The 21657-nt window shown below is 44.1% G+C and overlaps 1 protein-coding gene across 7 annotated transcripts in view; it reads right to left on the bottom strand.

The window, feature by feature from the left end:
- Positions 1-20075, bottom strand: part of LDB1 (LIM domain binding 1) — a 336398-nt gene extending 316323 nt beyond the window's left edge. For 2 of the 7 annotated variants that reach the window (XM_086922637.1, XM_086922641.1), the window contains exon 1: positions 19790-19947. In XM_086922637.1, coding sequence (XP_086778763.1) covers positions 19790-19814 — 25 coding nt within the window. In that variant the 5' untranslated portion in view covers positions 19815-19947. Of the gene's footprint in view, positions 1-19789 lie in introns of all 7 variants that reach the window. The other 5 variants (XM_086922638.1, XM_086922639.1, XM_086922648.1 and 2 more) reach the window with 5 other exon arrangements.
- Positions 20076-21657: the final 1582 nt, after the last annotated feature.

Below are 21657 nucleotides of genomic sequence, written 5' to 3'. Positions count from 1 at the left end.
TTGGCAATTCGGGCTGGACTGTTCCCATGAGGAATAGGGTCAAGACTGATTTGCATATGGCTGCATCTGAACTGGGGTGGCGGAGTGAGCTAAAGAACGCGGATGGATTCAACCCAGATCTGTGACTGGGGGTGAGTGCCAGAAAAGTTTCAGTGCTCCATCCATCATCTCCTTGTGTTTGCAATATCTTGCTCCAGCCATGCTTTCCACAGACAGCGGCCATGAGGTTTCCAGCACAGCTCTTTCCGCTGCAACCATCGTGATGTCACAAGCAGATTATGGTTTGGGACGAGGATAAGTATGCAGCATTGCATGAGAGATGTAAGTGAACAGCGCTAAACAAACATCTGCCGGTATCCTTAGCAACACACTAGAGAGAAATCCGAATGCACTGAAAATCTATTAAACCTTAAACCAATTCCAGCTTCACAATGCCCACATTTCCAACCAAATGTTGTCGTATGCTTTAGGCCTCAGAGGAGACAGGCCAAACAAGTGCGTCAGTGTTACTTTGCAATGCTTTTGGAAAATCTCTTACAGAATGGTCTATTAAAAAAAATACACATAGCAGTGGAGAGATGTGTCATTCGCTTGACGACGCTGGCGCTTTAAATTTTTGGCCTGCCTTGGAAAGAAGGTCATGTGACTTTCTGCTTGAGGAAGCAGCAGCACTGGCAGTTTCCAGTGGGAGATGGAGGAGGGGAGGGAAAGGAAGAGGTGGGGGAAGGGGCTGCTTAATGGGAGCAGCACTGAGCAGAGAGAGAGAGGAGAGGAAAAAAAAGCCCGGTGCTCGTCACGGGCAGGGAGGGGCGCGGGATCATGATAGTGTTACTGAACATCAGGAGCGCAGCGTCTGACTCGGGCCTCTGGGCTGAGAAACGACAGAAGGAAACCTCTCCTCAGAATCAGATTGGGGCCAGTTGCCCTCCTGCCTCCTAAGTGACTGGCACGCGCTGCTCCTCGCCCCTCCATGAAGTGAGGCAGAAGGTCTGCACCCAGCAGCAAAGCCCAGGCTGAGGGCGGCGGGAGACCCCCGCAACTCATTCAGTCTGAGGTCACTGCCTCCCCGCCAGACCAGCATCTGTCACTCTTTCTCGGGCAAGAGCAGCCAACTTACAAGCGCAGGAGAAGAGAAATGGGGAAACTGGACAGAACTTTGGTGGTGTGACCCCTAAAGTGTACCTGTAACAATCTGCCTAATGCAAGGAACCAGTGCACGCGAGCTGGGTTCTCACTAGTGTACGAAGACGTGAGATGAGAGAGTTGGGGGCGATCCTAACACCTGCTTTTTTAAGTTCAATAAAAAACGAACGCATGCATCAAAAATGTCTAAAGAACAAGATCTTAAACGTTTTAACTGAGAATCGGACGTTCCCAATCGTAGCACTCAACTAAAATCAGTTAAGCACTTGAGTGTCCAAGGGTGAAACTGTTTAATGGCGCGAGGCCTTGAGGTATGGTCATATAAGCTGTGTGCACAACCTACTGGCACAAGTTTGACTCCAACTTCGTCATCTAGAATCCATCCAATATAGCGCTTCTCCACTAGCAAGCTCTCAAAGTATGCGTGATGGCAAGTCAAGGCCCAGCTCAGTGGGCAAAAGACCAACTCATGCAGTAAAATGTGTAGGTGTCATGGTTCACACTTATCTGCCACTAGATGGCCAAGTACCTGCTGTTTCCAAGACCTGCACTTTTCATTTGAAATTCTGTGTCCAATATTTTCCTATTTACTAGAGTCTCACAAGATCATTGTGTTTAAAGCATTTATCCATCCCTGCATTGATTATTGTAGTGACTTTTAATTGGGGATGGCCGAAAGCGTTCTGAGTAGAATTCAATCTATTCTAAAGGAGGCAGTTGATCAATTTTTAAACTTCGAAGTTTTTGTTCAACCTCTATCAGATAGAAATCTTTACACCAATTCCTGTTCATAGGAAAATTATTATGCTGGCTGATAAAATAGTACTAGCTTGACCTCTGACAACAGCCCTAAAAGATTGAGACCAGCTAGGACTAGACCACCTATCTCAGATAAAGTTCCCATTCTGTTCTCTCCAGCAAGAATTTGTGATCAGCTATCCAGAAAGGATTGTATAAGTCTAGTAAAACTAATACTGTCCAAGGAGGACATCCACACTCTCAAAAACACCCTAACATTAAAATAAAAATGGCTGACCCACAATCACCTCAAACTCAATCACCTTAAAGCTGAATTTTTACTAATCGGTCCACCTACCTCCACCACTAACATTAAAGAATGGCTCCCTCTTCGATCTGCCTTGAACTGCTCCCAACACATTGTCGACTGCCAAATCCCAATGCATCACCCTAGACATAGACCTCTCCATGTAAAAACACATCAGCGCGAGTACTAGAAGAACCAACCTCCAGTTGCATATTCTTAGGAAATGTAAACCTTTCCTCCCCGTGGCGGACCTCAAAATTGCGACTCAGGCACTTGTTCTTTCAAAGCTGGACTATGGTAGTGCTATCCTTGTGGGCTAACCAAAAACCTTCACTTGTTTCTCTTAAGGCCACTCGTAATGCAGCAGCCAGGCTCTCCACAGGATCAAGAAAATTTGATCACATCACACCTGACCTACGATCTCTTAATTGGTTACCACTCGAGGCCAGGATACATTTTAAAATTGCTTGCATGACTCACAAAGCACTGCTCCACAACACCCCCATCCTACCCGTCCCAGTAACTGACCCTTTTGGATTGGAACAGATGCTCCGGAGGTATGAGCTCGTTACTGCTCAAGCCACAGAAATTGAAGAAAAAGAAAACCTACTTATGTTCCTTCTTTGGAATGGCCCCTAACATCTGGAACCCTCTCCCAGCTTAGATCAGATGCAACCCATCCACATCCTTCTTCAAGAAAGAAGTAAAAAACATTCCTGTCCAACAAATTCCTCTCTCATTGAGGACCTGGCAACGCCCCCGCTCCCAGTTTGATCCCGCCTTCAAGTTTGTCTGCTTCCTCCTCACTCAGTAACATGCTGCAAGTCTTGGTCCTATGTTTTACTTCACCCCACCCAACACCCCCCCTGTTACTCTACTCATCGCTACCTTGGGAAACTATCTGCTTCTTGTCTCCCCACCCTGCATCCCCCTTACATAACTACTTCAGCACTCTTATGTACACTGTTAATTAAACTCTTCTGTGATGTATTGTTGATTTGTACGGCTATTTACACTGTTTATATAACTTTTATTCCGCTGCTATTCCGTTTATGTATCCCACTAGCTCTGGAATGGATGGAATCTTTCCTGTGGGACCGCAGTTTTCAGGTAGCACAGGAACCTCATCTGTCGAAGAGCATCAGGCTGAAACAGGGAGTGCCTCAGGGATCTACCCTTAGTCCGACGCTATTCGATCTTTATGTCACTCCTGTGGCAGAGATTGCGGGGAAGTTCGGCATCGAAGTCATGTCTTACGCCGATGACACGCAATTGGTTGTATCCCTTGTGCAGGATGACGATAAGGCAGCCTGCAACTTCAACTCATGCATGCGGGAACTAGCAATATGGATGGCCAACAACTGCCTCAAACTGAACGGGAGCAAGACGGAGGTGCTGGTGGTTGGTAAAGTTCCCTCTGTCTGGACATCCGCTTGGTGGCCACAGAACCTGGGCCCTACCCCTGTGCCTAGTGAAAAGGTCAAGAACCTAGGGGTGTGGCTTGACCCCAAGCTCTCGTTTGAGCACCATACAAGGCAGGTGGCAGGCACATGCTTTGGAGTCTTGCGTGGTCTCCGTAAGACATTGGACCTGCTGCCCACTACAGCTAGGAAAACCATGGTCCATGCCTTGGTAACCTCTAGGCTGGACTATGGAAATGTCCTTTACCTGGGTGCTAATGTCAACTGCATACAGAGGCTGCAGTGTATCCAAAACGCAGCGGCCCGCATGGTTCTGATGCTACCCAAGAGAGCCTCCTCCAGAAGGGCCCTGGTTGCCCGGCATTGGCTGCCAATCAAGGAGCGAATCCTGTTCAAGGCTCAGTGTGTAAGCCATAGGATTCTACACACGAATGGGCCCACCTACCTACATAACCTTCTGACCTTGTATACCCCCTCACACCAACTGAGATCTAGCGGAATTGGGCAGGTCAAGATCCCCGCGATCAGGAGGGCAAAAATGGGCAGCCGCTCCTTCTGTTTCCTGGCGGCTCAACAGTGGAACAAACTCCCAGGGTACCTTCGGCAAGAGGCCTCGGAGACAGGTTCCGTAGGCACTTGAAAACTTTCCGATTCCCCAATTAAGACCTTCCTATGCCCCACTGACTAGCTTATGGGTGGCAGGGTCTGAACAGGGGGGGGGCGCGTCGGCAACTTGCCTCTTGGCTGTCGGTACCTCAGCGCTTGGCACACTAGCCTAGTGTAACCAGGCGCTTTACAAACTTGCATATTATTATTACTACACATTGTTTACTAAATATTCTTATTTTGCTCTCAGTGTACCCTGTATGAATGATATTGTTCTACTTTGTAAAGCACCAAGCTACCTTGCTAGTTAGTGCTGAGATGCCATATGCTTTCAACTCCTCGAGTGAATCTATGCAGCTACTCTCCCTCCCAGGGCAACTCCCTTTCATATCTGCTTCAGTACTTTCTGTGTTCTTGTATTCCTATTGGCTTTTGGACACATTTTTCTTATACAATTGTTGTGTTTTATTATTGTATTTTTTTTATTCACACTTTATGTGATGTGCTGCTATTTTGTTACAAATCCCACTGGACTAAGTTTGCTTTTTTTTTTTTACTCCGGTTATGTTTGCGATCTACAAAACTCAAATAAATACTGCCAACCACTGCTCATCAGTTGCTTCTCTTTTTTTGCTCTCTGTGCCAGCATCAATCCGGATTGGTTGGCTTCCAGCAATGCATCCAATACCAGGTATTTCTATAGCAAAGTCTGGAGGCGGCCTTCTAGCACCACTTCAACAATGAATGGATTGCAATACCAGCCTAATCCATTCCAAGTGAGGCAGTGTCAGATCAAGCTTTTTAAAGAGGCATCGGACCACTGCATGCTTTAAGGGGAACAGCGTTTTGACTTCCTGAAGATAAGGGTTCCTTATTCTGCAAATTATATTTTGTTTGTATTCCAACATTCAGGCTTGGCACAAGTCCTAGATCAAGTCAGAGCATCCTTTCACCTCAAGCGGTAATGCGATTAACATTCTTTATTCTGAAGACAAGTTCCTAAACTAAGCACCTCCATCCAATTCCAATAAGCATCAATTGTTGCAACTGACTCGGACTACACTTCTTTACACAAGGACTTGTTTGCAACAATTTTTTATGGTGTGGCCTCGACTGACAAGGAACAAAAATACACAATGGTTCTGTCTTGTGCCTTCAGGAGACTACTCAAGACCTGGCTCTTCGAGCAGTAGCAGCCCCCCCCCCCCCCCCAGCGCCTTGAGACCCTCACAGGTAAGTAGTGCGCTTTACAAATTTCATGATTAATTGATTGATTGCTTGATTGCTGCAGCAGTTGTCTCTTTAGTGCAAACCTTTGGTAAAGGAAATATTCATCAGTGAGTTCAGTAACTGGAGACTCATCTACCCCACACTTTATACAACAGGATAACTAACACAAGTCCAGCCAAAGGGAGACTGGTGAACCCTCAAGGTTGCCCGCGTATGTCCATTGTTTTCAACATATATATCGAGCTGCTACATGATCTTCTGGATAGTCGCAGCCTGGGATTTCACAGCTGTGCTGACAACTCCCAGCTGTTTATCCCTGTCAGTGGGAAGCAAGAACAAGACACATTGCTTAATTAACACTTTAACACCATCAAAGAATGAATGAACCACAACTGTCTGGATCTGAATGCTAGCAATAGACCTGCATTCAGGTTTTGCGGTCCTTAAGGTCTATTTGGCTAAAATATTAACAATTGTGAGTTTAATCAACTTGTAAAAGAGATGTTACCTCTCACTAAGGCAGCAAACTACTAGGAGTCTATTTCTATAAGAAACTTACTATGAAAAAAACGACTAAATCAGCTAAAAATATCATTTCTTCTTAAAGGACATGAAAACACTGTGCCCTTAAATGAAAGAGCAAGAATGGGCACCATGTGGAGAGCTATTGGGTAACCTCGCATCATTTTTAGTAATGAAATACTTGTTGGTGCCCCTCGAAATCTCATTGGCTGTACTTCGAGGATTCAAAACCCTGCAGCCGGATCAGTGGCTGGTTTGATCAGATATCACCCACACGTGAAGACTTCACTGGCTCAATAGCATCGAGATATTGCTTTAATGTTAACTGGATGTATTCATTTCGGCCACTGAGAAAGTTCTGTACATGAGCGTTACAGGATACATTTCTACTGGCCCACTCTTTTGTATCAACTTCAGAAATGTAAGCAGAAATCCCCCTTCTGCAAAAAAGGACACTTTTTAGGCACTGCTTCTTATAGTGATTTAAGTGGGAAATTTCAAAACATGACTAAATGACATGATGACTGACCACCTTACCCCCTTATTGTGGCTGCGAGCCTCTGCATACTGGACAGTTTATGCAATATAAGTGCAGAGGCAATCCTTTCACGGGATATGATCAACCTTTTTGAATGCTAACTTTTCACACATTGCCTTTCATATGAACATGAAATCTTAATACTTCCTCCTTGATTAAAAAAAAAGGGAGATGAGCTTTTCTTATGGGATCAGAGCCTCACTTTTTAAAGTGGTTCAGTCATCCATTTGAATTTTAAAAAACATAGTCCCTCTGTCATTTAGGAGACTAGCACGGAATATGGAACTTCTAGACTATAGGTACTTGAAAACATTTTCCAGGGGGCCAAAAAGTTTGGCCTGTCGTGTGACCAAGAACCGCATTGATGATAGCAGGGTGGCAGGTGTTTTCCGGGTACAATAGCAACCCAGGCCACCCAGAGGGTGAACATAACAACTGACTTACCCCTTAGTTCACAATTTACAATGTCGCCTGAGTTGGGGGAAGCATGAATGCTTCTAAATCCATGTTTGCAAACTATCACTTAAAAATACTTCAGTGCTCTGATATACTAGAGTCAAATGTTTCTGCATGATAAAGAAATGCACTTTTTTGGATATTTGTAGAGACTTTCACATTGTTTTTATGTTTGTTGCAAGATGTTGTTATAAAAAAAAAAGGTGTTCCTAAAGTTAAGTTGTGCAAGACACCTTCACATCTTTTACTTTAGTTAATAATTTAGTTTAGTAAATAAACGCTTGTCCCTTTAATTAACACCTTTCGGAATATTAGTGCTCCCTAAAGCAAACAGCAGCCCAATGCTGCTGTTCACCTGGGAAAAGGCCGTTCCTTTGAGTATCACTGTAGCCAAACATTCATTTACTCCCTCAGAATGTTATTGTATCACTGTCCTTACTTCTGCAAACCTTGTTTTGACTTCTTTTTCTGTGAACTGTGTGTCTGCGCGAGTGCACACTTGAAACAAAGTAACCATGATAAAAAAAGATCTCTATAAACTGACCTGCACTTTTTTCTTTAGAGTCTATCTACAAGTTTGTGGCCTTAAATAGATATAAATGTATTTTTAATAACATTTTCTCCACGCAGGTGTTGAAGAGGAAACTGAGAAGTTTTAACCAGATTTGCCGACACGCCCCGTGGCACTTCACTTCATCATGTTAAGCAGCTTCTAAATTGTTTAGTATTGTTGTTTTTGCAGATTTATATAGCACGAACTCAGCTTAAGAGCATTGGATCGCATTACATGGTCGCCAGTTACATTACACAAGGTCAGGTTCATTTGTAAGTGTTTTTTTAGATTAGAGGGAGATTACGTGATGTGCCCAGAATCACGGGGTGTTGAGCCAACGCCGGGATTCGAACCTGTTCCCAAGTCGGCAGTTCTGGCTTTACAAGCATCAGGTGTGTGCAGGTGGTCAGAGTCCAGCTGCAGTTTGTGGTTTCAGTGAGGCGCGCGGGAGGCGCGTGCTGGTCTTGATGCATTCTCTTTCCTGATGGGTTCACCTTTGTAGCACCTGGACTCGGCCCAGTTATGTTTGTAACCATTCACCAGTGCGCGTACAGCATGTTGTTGACAATTCCGGTGAACACACTGAAACCGTGCCAGGTGATTCTAAGGCCATTCTAAGTATTGAGCAATGATTATTTGGGGATTTACAAGGAAAATTTAAAGAGAGCTGGACTTCACCTGTTACTAAATCATTTAGAATTTTTGCTGTTGTGGCCGTTTGGCGGTTACACAGACACCAGGAATTCAGCGGGCGATAGAAGTCTGCCAGACCCACAAGAATGCCCATTTCTCAGTTAACTCTTGACACCACAGACCCTACCTTGTAGCTTATTCTGTAGAAACGTATGCTGCCCTCTATATGCCCCTGAACGTCATAAATTCATAAACTGTTCTATTCCCCCCCCCCCCCCCCCCCCCCCCCCAATGGAGGCAATTCCAAGCATTCTGTGTATAGTCTGTGAATTCACATGTTTTATTATCTTGAAGAGTGTCCATGACTCTCATATCCCCTACAGTTGTGTGTGCAAGATTACATTTCGAAGACTCTTCTCTCAGAAATAGTGCTTTAAACCAACCATCTATTTTAATTGTAACCTCAATCTCCCCTTCTGGAGATGTGGGTCTCAAACAAGACTCACTCCTTCAGACCTTGCCTTACTGGCGATAGTGGTAACTGTGTCCACATTCCCCCAAGTAGTTCTCTGTGTCCCTCTTCACTCCAACATCCCTTTACACTCCTTGTGGACTTTCACATTGTGAATTCGAGTTTATAATTACTGTTTTAAAAAAGCAGCTTTTCTGAAGTCTTTTACACCCCACCTCCCATCCTTTACTATTATTCAAACCCCTGCTATGCCGTGAATGGGCACTGTAAACATATTATGTTTAATAAACAAAGCCAGCAGCTGAGTAATGTCTTGTGGAGCTGGATGCCGGGATAGCCCCCTCGACTCCCCAGCTTCTGATGACAAACGGCTGTGTGTCCCCGGGTGGCGCGGCAGACAAGGCCATTTTTCTGAAGTTGAAGAGAGCAGACACATGGAATCACTCTTGGAGTGCATTTCAAACCTCCTTAGGGTTTAGAAGAAATTAATAACTTTTCCCTAGTGAGGTGACTAAGGTCGGGATGGCATTTATATGACAAAGGAGACCCCTTGGAGAGCGCACCCCCTTGCACTTGGCTTCAAGTTGGTTGTTAGGGTCTTCGTGGCAAAAGCCCTTGCAGATACTGTGCCCCTCTGAACTGTTGTACATTTTCATTCTGCAAGATCTTCATTCCCAGCCAAAGAATACATATCAGCAAAGCACTGGTGACACCCACCTCACCTTCATCTTGACAGGTGCTGGTATCCACTTTTGCAGAGAACTCCAGGGAGCCGGTACATCTCATGCCGCTGTATGATCACTGTATCTGCATGAGAGCGGGAGCTGTGATTGCTAACTAGGTTAGACCAGGGGTGAAAAGCTTTACTCTAATGTGAAGATCTACTGTGGTGGATCATAAGTGTGGCTTTCGGTGTATTCTTTATTTAAAAAGTTTAGACATTCCTATGGGTAGTCACTGTCATTTGATAGGGAGTCGGGCAACTACATTAAGACGGGCAGCTTTGAGGCTAAGCACGTTAGGCCCACGGCCTCCAATCGGCTGATGTCCACTCTCCTGGCTGCCCAGCTGGCCCCTTCCATCACTCCTACAAGGGTAGGCTGCAAACCCAGCAAACATTTAGAACAAGCAGTCTCATGTTTACACCTAACCTCTTTTCATTAATGTTTCTTGTTCCAGAGATATTTTTCCAAGTAATCCAGTGGTTATAGGTGCAGTAAAATAGAGGCTGGTGCGTTATGTGATGTAGGCAAGTGTAGCATTCAGTTCCGGAGTGCTTCAGGATTAAAGTGAGCTCAGTCAAAATCAAAACAACTTGGGAGAAAAGTGAAGAGACAGTAAGCACCACAGTGACAACCACCAGCATGCATTTGAAATAAAACTCATAACAAAACAGGAGTTAGATCATGAAAAACTGCAAATTACGAGGTAGCTGGGTTCAGATGTGGCGTCCTTTAAGGAGCTCTGGCACGACCTGCATTCAGTGTCTGGGGCACACAGAGGAGGAAAGTATACATGTCCTGGCAGTGCCCAACATGGATCGAGCTATATGACTGTGGGTGATCTCCCCACCTGCTGTGATCGGAGACTTACATAGTGGTTAGCTCTGCCGTCCCTGCTCCTCCACCCCAGCAACCCATGTGCAGCAGAGAGATTGGAGACGCTGGTTTCCATAAGCTCTGGAGATGTCGAGTTCATACAGAGAGAGATGGTGAGACTAGAGAGAAGGGGCAGCGCACAGCCTAAAGAAGCCTATGGAATTCTTGGACAAACCAGATATGGCCATAAAGACCTCCCTGAAGAGAGTTAGTGATGCCCATAATGAATTTTCCAACTTACTACAGTGTGCTGCTGCCAATACAATACACCTAAAAGCTAAAATTGAAGCAGTATGGAACAATCAGAGAGCACCTATTGTTCGTGCCACAAGCGCGCTCACCACAAAGATGCAAGTGGAAGATCTGTAAAGCTGTAAGGACTCTATGGTCATAATTTCTAATTATGAAGAGACAAAAGCAGCTGGTCAGAGTTACAAGGATATTTAAAGTCATTAAGATAATGGCGGAACTGCAATGGTCCCACAGAGAGACACGGCAGTGAAATAGAGTATTATGGGCAGCTGCACGCGAAAGCAGAATCTTTGTGGTGGATGCTAGAGCAGCCGGGCATTCTTTAGGTGTGTGGTGCTCCAGTGGTAAGGAGGGTGTGTTGGGTATCTTAGAGCTGAACCGCTCCAGCTTCTCACTCTCATCCCCGCTGTCCTTCCACGGGTAAGGAGTTTAAATCCCAGATCTACCAAAGTCGTTTTTACATGAGGGGTATATTGAAAAGCAATGCATCTTGACCGTACTGTACACAGCAGATTCCATGCTTACTTTATACATTACTTTGTCGGTTTGTTTCCAAAATAAGATCCTATTGGAAACGTAAAGTGGAAAGCGCAGACCTCTGTTTCTAAACTAGTCTCTACATTGACTTAGCGGTGCCTGCAGCCAGGAGGGAAAAGAATAAATGCAGATAGAGACATTGAACATGCGTTTTGTGGTCCTAAAACAGTATTCTTTTTGAAGATTTCAAATAAGTTAATCTGTACCATCAGATCAAGCATCAAAAGATATTTTTTTAACGATTCAAGCACACACTATATATGGCAGGATGGTTTTGCGACCTCCACTACACTTGTATAGATATGGTTAGTGAGATAGGTATGGTTAGTGAGATTGTTACCCTGAAGTAATGCGTCTCTGTGTTAGTTTCTATGTCTCTTGGTGCTGCTGGAGGCCCTAACTTGTAGACTAATAGCTTCAGTCCTTGGGTTTCCCTCTAAAGTAACCATTTAAGGGTAGGATTAACACCCTTACTTGTAAAATAGGAATAATGTGTGCTTCAACATTAAGTGTTTCCTGTCTTTGGTCCTATTGGCAACAACAGATGTAAACAGACAACAAATGAATACTACAAGCAAAGTACAGGAGCAAGAGGGAAAGGCGCAGTGCTCCGTACTGCATGTAAAACTCCTACCCTCCATGCCAGATGTTTGGAAAAGCCACTTGGTTTCATAGTAAATTAATGTATCTTACTGGATATTCTGAAATTCTGTCATGGATTTGGCATTTTTCCAAATACGCTGGGCATCACTAGTCCCTAAGCTGCTGAAGCAGCCATAAAAAGCCGAAAACTGACGCATAAGCTAAAAAAGGGTCCATAAAAAAAGCTTGGCTGAGTCTCAAAAGAGACAAGCTCAACACTGGCCACCAAATGCATTTAAGAACTAGTTTAAAAAATCTTGTCTAGCCCCAAAAGCCCTTTTTAGACTCGATCCAGACTGTTGTCTACAGGATAAATACATTTGGGAACAGAAAATCAAGATTTGATTTCCATTCCTACTTTTGAAAAACAAAGTAGAAAAAAAAACAGGAGTGTTTGGGTCTGTGTCACCTTAATCAGGGAGACCCAGTCTCCATTCTGCTACCTGGCTGTCACTGCTCATGGTGTTGACCTGACAACCCCCCCGCCCCCTCCCACCCAATCCCTCACACTGCACCTAAAGAGAAGGATCTGGTTTAGTGGTTCAGGAAGGCCTTATTCATACAAACATTTCAGGATCACCGCAGAATGTCTGTTTGAGTTCCTCTTCGGTTCACTGTATTTATTTATTTATAAAGTTATGTAATTGTGTCTTATATGGACACCTTGAAAGTCTGACGACTAAAATATTGAGGCTCAATTTCTTATGAATAGAAAAATACTTCAGAAGTTCGAAGTTGAAAAAAGCAATGTATGCCACTTAATGCTCCAACTGCTAATTCCTGTTCCTGTCCTCACTTTTGAAACTGAATGTGCACCCTATAAATTACGAGGAACTACGGCCAGTTACAGTCTGTACATGAAATGGACTGGAAGGTATGTGTAAGGATGCTAAGAGGTGTTTATCAAATGGAATTAATTTAATAAAACTGCCAGAGATCAAGAGTCAATCTAGCTTTGCAGAGGGCTTTAGGACCAGAGGGTTGCTTTAAGGGGTTGTAGGCAGGGTCACACAAGAAGGAACAGAACCATGTAAACATCATGCCTAACACCCCTCCTAGGATCACACGCAGCGCAAAGCAGAGAGGCTACAGGATGGGTCCGAAGTACACCGTAGGCACATACTCTGTAGATACACACACTAAAACAGAACCCATGCGTACTAGTGAAGGTGCGTCATGAAAGTTGAAACAGAAAGCAGAAATGAAGTAGGGGGCTTATTTTACATGGGGTAGGTATGCAAGTGCAAAAACCTCTCACATTGAAATGCAACTGGTCATTGTTGTATGTTAAGTGCAAAGACATCTCAGAGTGAAATACAACCTGGCCATTGTTGTATGTAAGTGCAAAAACATCCCACAGTGAAATACAACCTGGCCATTGTTGTATGCAAGTGCAAAAACACCCCACAGTGAAATAAAAACTGGTCATTGTTGTATGTAAGTGCACAAACCTCTCACAGTGAAATACAACAATGGCCAGGTTGTATGTAAGTGCAAAAACATCTCACAGTGGAATACATACAACAATGGCTAGATTGTAAGTGCAAAAACATTTCACAGTGAAATACAAATTGGTCATTACTGTAAAGTCAATGCAGCAAAGCACGACTTTAGATGACGTCATATGCGGTCATGACCAATGGCTCCATCCTTGTATATGTATTATAAGGCTACAAACCGAACATTAAAGAAGCTCCATCACACTTGGATATTCTGTCGGGATTTTGTCTGGCAGGAGCTAATGAGAAGCTCCTTTCTGAATGGGCACAGCTGACACACTCCAATCCCATGGCACCAGCACACGGAGCGTACAGTCAACGCCTTCTTATATCCTAATGGGAGCAAGCAGCCACGGGTGGGCTAGGCTGGCAACAGATCGAGAACTTTCTGACATCAGAGCGCGAGGCCCTGTGACTTTGCCTGCACGGCTGCGCGAGGCACGAGCTGAAAGGGAGTCGCGCGCTCCTATTGTGAGGACTGAGCAACGCATCCCTTCCTCGGGCTGGGTGAGTCATAGGAGCGCCGCAGATGGCGTGTGACCGAAGGCCACGCGCGCACTGGCCATGAAATGATGCACTGACAGCAGCGAGGAGAAGTAGGGCGAGCATGCAGCTGGCAGCAAAGGAGGCCACGGAGGAAGCCACGCAAGTGAGGGGCCTTTCTGACAGACCCCAGGGCCGCACTGTAGTCCACGATGAAACAATGTCGCACGGACTCCCAGGCTCCTTTCACTGCCAGTGCTCAGGCTCCTGCACCACCAGGAGTAGTGTTACTCCCTGTTCTGAGATAGGGCTGGTATGTTTCATGGTTGGTAATTGGCAGCATTTTTAAAATATTTTTTGGAACATGACCCATATGTCCCGTCCCTCCAAAAAATGGTCATCTTTCACTTCTAAAACAATGCATAGACCGATGGAATAAATCACAACAAATAGGTTATTGTTTGGCATATTGACTATATCCCTATAAACACCTCTTCCTGAAACTTTTGTGCGAACCGCTTATGGGAGCTCATGAGAGTAATTTTGAACTGGTTCGCGACTGGTAATGTTGTTTTCCCATTGGTCTTCAGTGAAGACACTCGTGGTATCGACCTCAAAAGGATGAAAGGCTGAGTGGAGCATACCCAAAGGTGGTGTAAAAATGCCTGGCATCAGTTCAGTGTATGCGATCAAGCCCTCGGATTTCTCTTTGAGCCTACCAGCATTCCAACACACACTTTGCAGAAGCATAGCCAGCTAAATTGACAACATTAAGTGTTTTCACAACACCACTTCACCGTTCTCCGAGCAACTTTTCTGGACTTTGAAGTTAGCCTTTGTGCCTGCATGTTTACCAAAAAATTAGGCTTTTACATGATCTTTGTGGCACGACCTCAAGTCCTCCAGCTGTGAGCCAGTCCCAGAGCATCTGGCGAGGAAGGATGCAACAGGCGTGTGGCTGGTACTAGTTTCACCCCACTTAAGACCATAGTGCCACCTGCACAGGTTTATCAAGCAAGCGAGTTGCCACCGCCTGAGACAGACTCACGGACCCCTGGCTACTGCCATTCACTGCTGCTCATCAGATTAAGTATGCTGCAGCGCCGGTTTCCATACACGTACTCTTGCCTCCAATTTTAAGTACAGTTATTGGGTGCCCTCCAACAGGAAGATGACAACTACAGGAAACTACTGCAGCTCAGAGCACTAAAGACTATCTACCATGCACAAATTGCAAGTGCAGAATGCAAGCCAGTGTTTTATGTTCTTTGTTATACAATTTCTCGAATAAAACAACCAAGATATGCATGTTTTACAAATATTAGTACTTACTAATAGTAAACAACAGGTAAATAATAGTGGTGATAAATGCTACAATAATGTTAAATGGTTAATAAATAAATTAATCAATAAAAGATCTTCCTTACCAAGGTTGTCGTTGAAAATAATGTCAGTCTTTAAACTGCTCACTAATAATTTTCATAATCTTATTTTCAAAAAGGACATTTCATGTACCAGAAATGTGTCCCATTCTCGTATAGAAGGGGTGTGCACAGAAGATATGGGTTGGGGAAAGCAGCTTGGTGCTTTAAGCAGCTACTACACGTGCAGTATATGCTGTTGCGGCAAACTAGCGTGGAGGCGCAAGAAACACAATACTATAAACAAAAAATAAAAAGAGAAAATACCTACAAGTGATGGTAGAATACAGAAAAACAACCCACACCAGGTACACAATTTACTGAAAAATCACTGCAGAATAACAGACCATGAAACTCTTCAAGTTGGGCTAATCTGCACTTTCATTAGTTCCTGGAGATGTGTCAAACCTCAAGTGAAGGACTAGGCAAATTGTTACACGACTGACCAATCACAATATTTCATCTTCAAATTGCCTTTTTTACCAACTGCTGAACCACTCACATTTCATTGCCAAATTTGGTTAATAACTTGTGCAACCAACATTCATAATTGCCTCAATCCAGGATTAGCGATTGATTTTTAAAAAGTTCCATATGGCGTAGTTAGCCCAAGAGCCGGTACCAATCACATGTTTAGCTTGAAACAATCGCAGTTTGTGGTTTCCTTGATCCAATTTACAAAACTCCAGCAACAGAGGAGGACATGCACATGATTAAGAGCAGGGTATGCAATATGGGAAAACACCAATACAACAAGTGTGAAAACACTTCTGGTACTCTTAGGATAAGTTGAATAGTAACTACTCCTGGGTAGAAACCGTCTAGAAGTAACAGTGAGAACTGCTTAATCAAAAGGTGATTGAAGCAGTTCAGCTGGGGATCTCCAACACCCCTGCTGGTTAAAGTTCTCATTGTGATCCAGAAATTATTTTTAAAGACCAGTATTGAACATTCGGTATATATATATATATATATATACACACACACATATACACCCACACACATACATATACATGCGGTCTCACTTACTTAATGGGAGAACTAACGCAAAAGGTGGTGCTGTGCAGTGATTTTCAATCTGACTTTGCATTTAGCATTAGTTTTACTTACTTTTAAAAATAAAAGGCTGGTACTAAAATACATGTCTAAACATCAGAAACGAGGTAGTAAAAGGCCACAAAAGTAATAAAAAATCAATTTTGCCTGTTACATCAAAAGTGTGAACTGAGTCTCCCAGAGTGTGTTTGTATCAAGGTCTATGCCCTCCTCTGAGCTCACAATCACGAAAGATATTTTCAGCACATATGTAGAATTACCGTGCAGACGCAAGAGCAACAATATCTCAGTAGCCTTTGCATGCGTCTTGCAGTAGCCTGCTCTATCTGCACAGATATCAAACAATTATTTATCACACCTCATACCACAACCAGAAATTCAAAGCTAAAAGTTTCAGAACGCAAAACAGAGTGAAATCAAAAGTAATTGATGCTTCAAAGAGGTGAGACACCACTTCAAGGAGGTGGGACACCAGCCTTGGGACAACCTGTCATCTTCACTTCAACACCATGGATAAGTAAGTACAGCCAACAGGAATGAATTCCAATACAGTCAGCAATACTGCTCACCAAGATAGAACCAGAGAGCGGACATCCACAGCAGCTTTTCAGGAGATGGATGTACATAATGGACATTCACAATACTTCTTTAAATGCCGGCAGCATATAGCATTTTCCTAATAATCTTATCATAGTGGGTTTAAAGTTGCCTTTCACTTCACATATTGTAACTCTTACCACAGCTCGAAAGCTTTGCATTTTTCCCCTTCTGATATTCAATGCTGAATGGTGCCACCATGGAGGTTGGTGGGTGGAATCAAATGTATTCAAAATAGGGTTTTATTGCTCACAATCAATGAAGCTAATCTACATAATGACTTTGCAGAGTTTTAGATGAGCAGAGCCTAAATTAAACAAGCATTGGCAAAGCCAGTAGTTCTTTAATGTTGCAACACATGTAAACAAACGTATTCACAAATTCTGTTTATGCACATTCCATGCACAAATGCTATTTATCACACTAAAGGGAGTCCTGTTGGCTTTGACTGTGCTGGGTAAAATGTAGTCAAAAAGATATTTTTTTCAGCATTGAAAGCATATAACAGAACAAATTAATTGTGACTAACAGTGTGCTGACTGAATATACTTTTCATATGTAAAATAGTCCCTCATTCATTCTAACAGATGCACATCCTGCAAGGTAGAACAATACAGCAAATAGACAATAGCATGTAATACTCCTCTGGGTGGAGTACCTGGTCCCGAAAAGAAGAAAGTTTAGAATGACAGCATAGAATCTTCCCCATTTATAAATGCTACACATCTTTCAACCATGTTCTTCAACCTACTCGCCATTAACTGCCTCCGGGCTGGTTTTCTTAAGTGCGCTTTTTCCCAATGGACGGACTTTTAAGCCATTAAGAAGGCTATTTCTATTTATAGGTGTCTGACTGGACACCCAACTGCCCAGCTTTGCTGTTTAACCACATATATAATATATAGGACCGAACAAAAAGGCTTAGGAAAAAAACTGTTTTGTATCACCAGTGAAGTACTGTATTGTTATCTTGGTATGTCCACTACAGCTAAGATGAAATCCACAGGTCCCCATACTACATTTTTACTTTCATTTTATTGGCACATAGTTGCCACGTTACAACAACTTCAGCCAGGCATGCCATTTTAGTTAAAAGCACTTCTGGGACTTAAGGGATATTTAAAATGCTAAATATTCCGTTGTGTCTCCCAGAATAACATCTAAAGTTGGGTGAAAAGCCAAGACAAGATAAAGGTGTCACATAAAACAGAAGGTTTATGACAGACGCGTCCACAGTTCATCCCACACAATAAATACAGCACCAGGCTCTGTAAACATGCACGAGAAAACAAGAAAAAAAAGAGCCCAATTTCTTATGGCGGCATGTTGGCTCGTTTATCTAAGTCGTGCTCTTTTCTTTGCATTCTAGGACTTGTACCTTACCTTCACTTCTATAAATTTCACACTATAAACCCAGTATGTAAGGTAAAAAACACAACTCTGGGTGAGCAATTCGCACAACGATCGATACCTCTAAACAATAGTTGCCACAGAGATGCGATGTGGTGAGCATGTCCAAACACTTTTCTAAAAATAGCAAGTCGCCGGGTTACCAACTGACTCTGCCACTGGAGACATTGATATGTCTTTCCTGCTTTATTTGTTGTTATCAAAACCCCATTATGTTTGGGACTCCAGCCCTTTTGAAGTGAACCAAAAGTACAACTTCCGGAAGACATCAGCTAGGTAAATGAACGCCCAGGACTGAACTACCCTGTTGTCATGACAGCATCTCCTTACCAGCATGATTGCTGATTCTGCAATACTCCAAATGTAGCGAAAGAGACACCACGCAGCATTTGACCCCAGTGACACCGCAGGATTGCTCCCGGTTACATTCTGAGACCCTCAAGGTACGCCCAAGGACTGGAATTTACAGAAAGTAAACACGGTGCGGTATAGAATACAATATGAATTTACACAGCGCTTTCTAACCCCGCTGAGGTGCCCCAGTCCTCGGAACCTCTTGGCATTAAGGACACTGCCAGGGGTATCAAGCTGAAATTCTACCCCTACCTGACACCCATGCATACAAGTAACTGTCAGACCTCCCGCATTTATCATGTCCATGCATGTGTAGCTTTAATCCAGGACATTCTTTTTTTCTTTGCATTCTGGGACTCGTAGTGCGGACTTCAAAATGGGATATAGAGGAATACAAACTTATGATGCACAGACGAAAAACTGTGCTGCGTCAGCTATTCGCACATTCAAATGGAGAACGTGGCTCACTAAAGTTTTACAACAAAGTATACAACAAGTGATAAAACACTGCTCCCAGGGCGAACGACCCCCATCCTGTTTTCACTGTCCCCACTGTATTTCAACGTCTCACTGCGACAACATGTTCTAAATTCATGTTTCTCAAACTTATGCACGAAGAGCACCTAGTCTCATCCAGGCAAGGTTGTTTTTTCCCTCGGCATTCTGGTATTTGCAGTCCTGTTATCTCAGCAGCCCTACAAATACCAGAATGCAAATTAGTATCCTGTGAGGACAGAGCTACTCGTGCGTGGAATCTGGAAACTGAAGCCCTGGTGTGAGGTAGCTCTGACAAGAACGCCTGACACTGAGTAACTCGGTCTAACATGTAAACAAACTCACAGACGGATGCGCTCACGGGCTGCGCAGCTCACAGCCAGCGCTGCACAACGCGGGGGCGTTTGGAAGGTTTCTGGGGGTAAAAGCCTAGCCCCACCCCTAGAAACACCCTCAGAGTGGCAGTAAGGGTGGGTACTGGAGCGGTGGTACTGCTGCTCAGCAGCGGACGCAGCATTCCTCCAAGCTGGGTCAAACGAGCAAGCGTCCCAAAATTAGGACCAGCCAATCAGAGCCTCCGATGACCCGGGGTCAAAGTCCAGAGGCACTTCTGATTGGCTGACATTTAGGGATTCTGGGTATTTTTGGTCCCCCCTAGACTTCCCCAAAAAGGATCAGCTAGAATAGCCTAGCGGTGCTGTTTTAGTACGAGAAAAAAAACACACACACAATGGAGTGACAGGAGCCCCCCCCCCCGTGCCCGCGCCGCCCCCATACCCATTCCTTAATTGATCGTAAGTTAATTGAGGTAAAAATGGGCACTTACCAGGGCATGCGCAACCCACTGACATCTTCACATGCCTGGCCAGGAGCAGAGAGGGTTCGGGGTTCCCAGCGTGCAGGGTCCTGGCATGAACTGTCCTCGCGAGCAGCCTCCGGGAGGAAAAACAAGCCTCCCCAAACGGCAGAAAGCGGGCCTCCGCGGAGGCAGGAAGAAGGAATTTTATTCTGTCTGTGTATGTGTGTGTGTGTGTATATGTGTGCGTGTCTCTCTCTCGCTCTCTCGCTGGCTCCCTCCCTCCCTGGCTCGCTCGCTAGCTCTCTCGGCTGGCAATGCTGTGGTTTATTAATATGCTAATTGCAATGCGAGTGGGAGGAGAGAAAGCTTGTCAAAGTGACCTGAGTGAGAGAGCGAAAGGAAGAGAGAGAGAGAGATTCGGCTGAGGGAATAACAAGCATGTGACGCAGATTTTTTTTTTTTTAAAAGGGAGAGAAATCTTTGACATGGTGATTGTCCTTTTGATAGGTAAGACATGTTTGTTAAGAATAAAACACAGGAAGGAAGAGGGAACGGCGGAGGGAGCCGTGTGCGCGCGCGTGTCCTGGGCTGGGGCTCGCGGCATCAGCCCGTGTTATTCGCGGTGGCTCCATACTGCTGTTCTAACAGAGGCTGACAGACGGCGCGCGGGGAAGGCAAACTACATTAGAGGAAGCATGCCTGCCACAAGCCCCCGCGCGCGCCGATGCTGGCTGCCTTTGTTTTTTTGTAGTACACAGGGAAGGCTCCCTTGATGCGCCAGCCCGTGTCCCCTGTGTTTTGTTGTCCTTAGCACACTTCAAGGGTGAAAGCCAGGTGACTGAAATCCAAACACAGACCCGTTTCCCTTCCAAAACTGTCCGCATGGAAATTCCAGTTGGGCAGTCACAAATGGAGTTCACGAGAACCGACTAGTAAGATTGATGGAGTATTCCATGCTGGCTAGGCACGTGCCGCTCCTTTAACAAATAGTTGCATTTTCTTTATCTCAATGGGATCAATAGAACTTAAGAAAGATGATAACTTTCAGCACGCAGGAGGTTGTTGATTGAAATTCTGAAAATACAAACGTGGAGCTCAACCAATATGGAGCTTCCTTGCACCTCAATCAGGTTGCTGACATATTGTTTTTTGGGCCGCACGTGCCCTCTTTTGGAAACGTTCTATTTGTATGCTTGAACTGTCACTTGACTTGGTATGTAGTTGTGTCTGTTGGTTTCCTTAGATAGTATTTTTTTTATCAGTTATATCTCCCTTATGTTTTTCTCTCTTAACCCATGTAGTCCAATGTGTAAACCCATGTACCTTAAGCGGGTTCACATTTGAAACTGGTCAACCTAAATTTCAGTCCGACCATCACTGGGAAATTTAGCTACACCTGATTGAAACAATGGGAAATATTAATTTAGCCATACTCACGCTAGTTTGACAAGTGGGTGATCGTGGAAGAAAGCCCAAGGCTATCGCTTGCACAGGTGGCACCTTTGCTCCCGATATCTGACCTTTTTGAAACAAGTGCCTTTTTAAAACTTTGGTCTATAAGTACTTTACAGACTAAGATTCCAACTTTTTTACATCTTAAAATTGTTATTAGATGCATTGATATTTTTGACAACAGTGGTCCCTAGGAAACAACAATAGGAATGGGAGAATTAATATAGACCCAGTCAGTACTATGTATGTAGAACTTGTCCAGCTGACACAGCTCTGATATTTAATATTTTTGAATCAAACAGGAACAATACAGACAAACAATTTTTGTAAGTGGGATACAAGCCTGCATCCTACTAGACCCGCAGGGACAAACAATGGGAAACACAAAAGGCTCAGGCAAGGCTGTAGGTTTGTTAAACACACAATAGTTCAATGTAACAAAC

The sequence above is a fragment of the Lissotriton vulgaris genome, chromosome 5 (assembly GCF_964263255.1).
Source record: "Lissotriton vulgaris chromosome 5, aLisVul1.2, whole genome shotgun sequence".
NCBI classification, from domain to species: Eukaryota; Metazoa; Chordata; class Amphibia; order Caudata; family Salamandridae; genus Lissotriton; species Lissotriton vulgaris.
The sequence above is the reverse complement of the archived record's forward strand: the minus strand, read 5'-3'. Positions and strand labels throughout refer to the sequence as shown.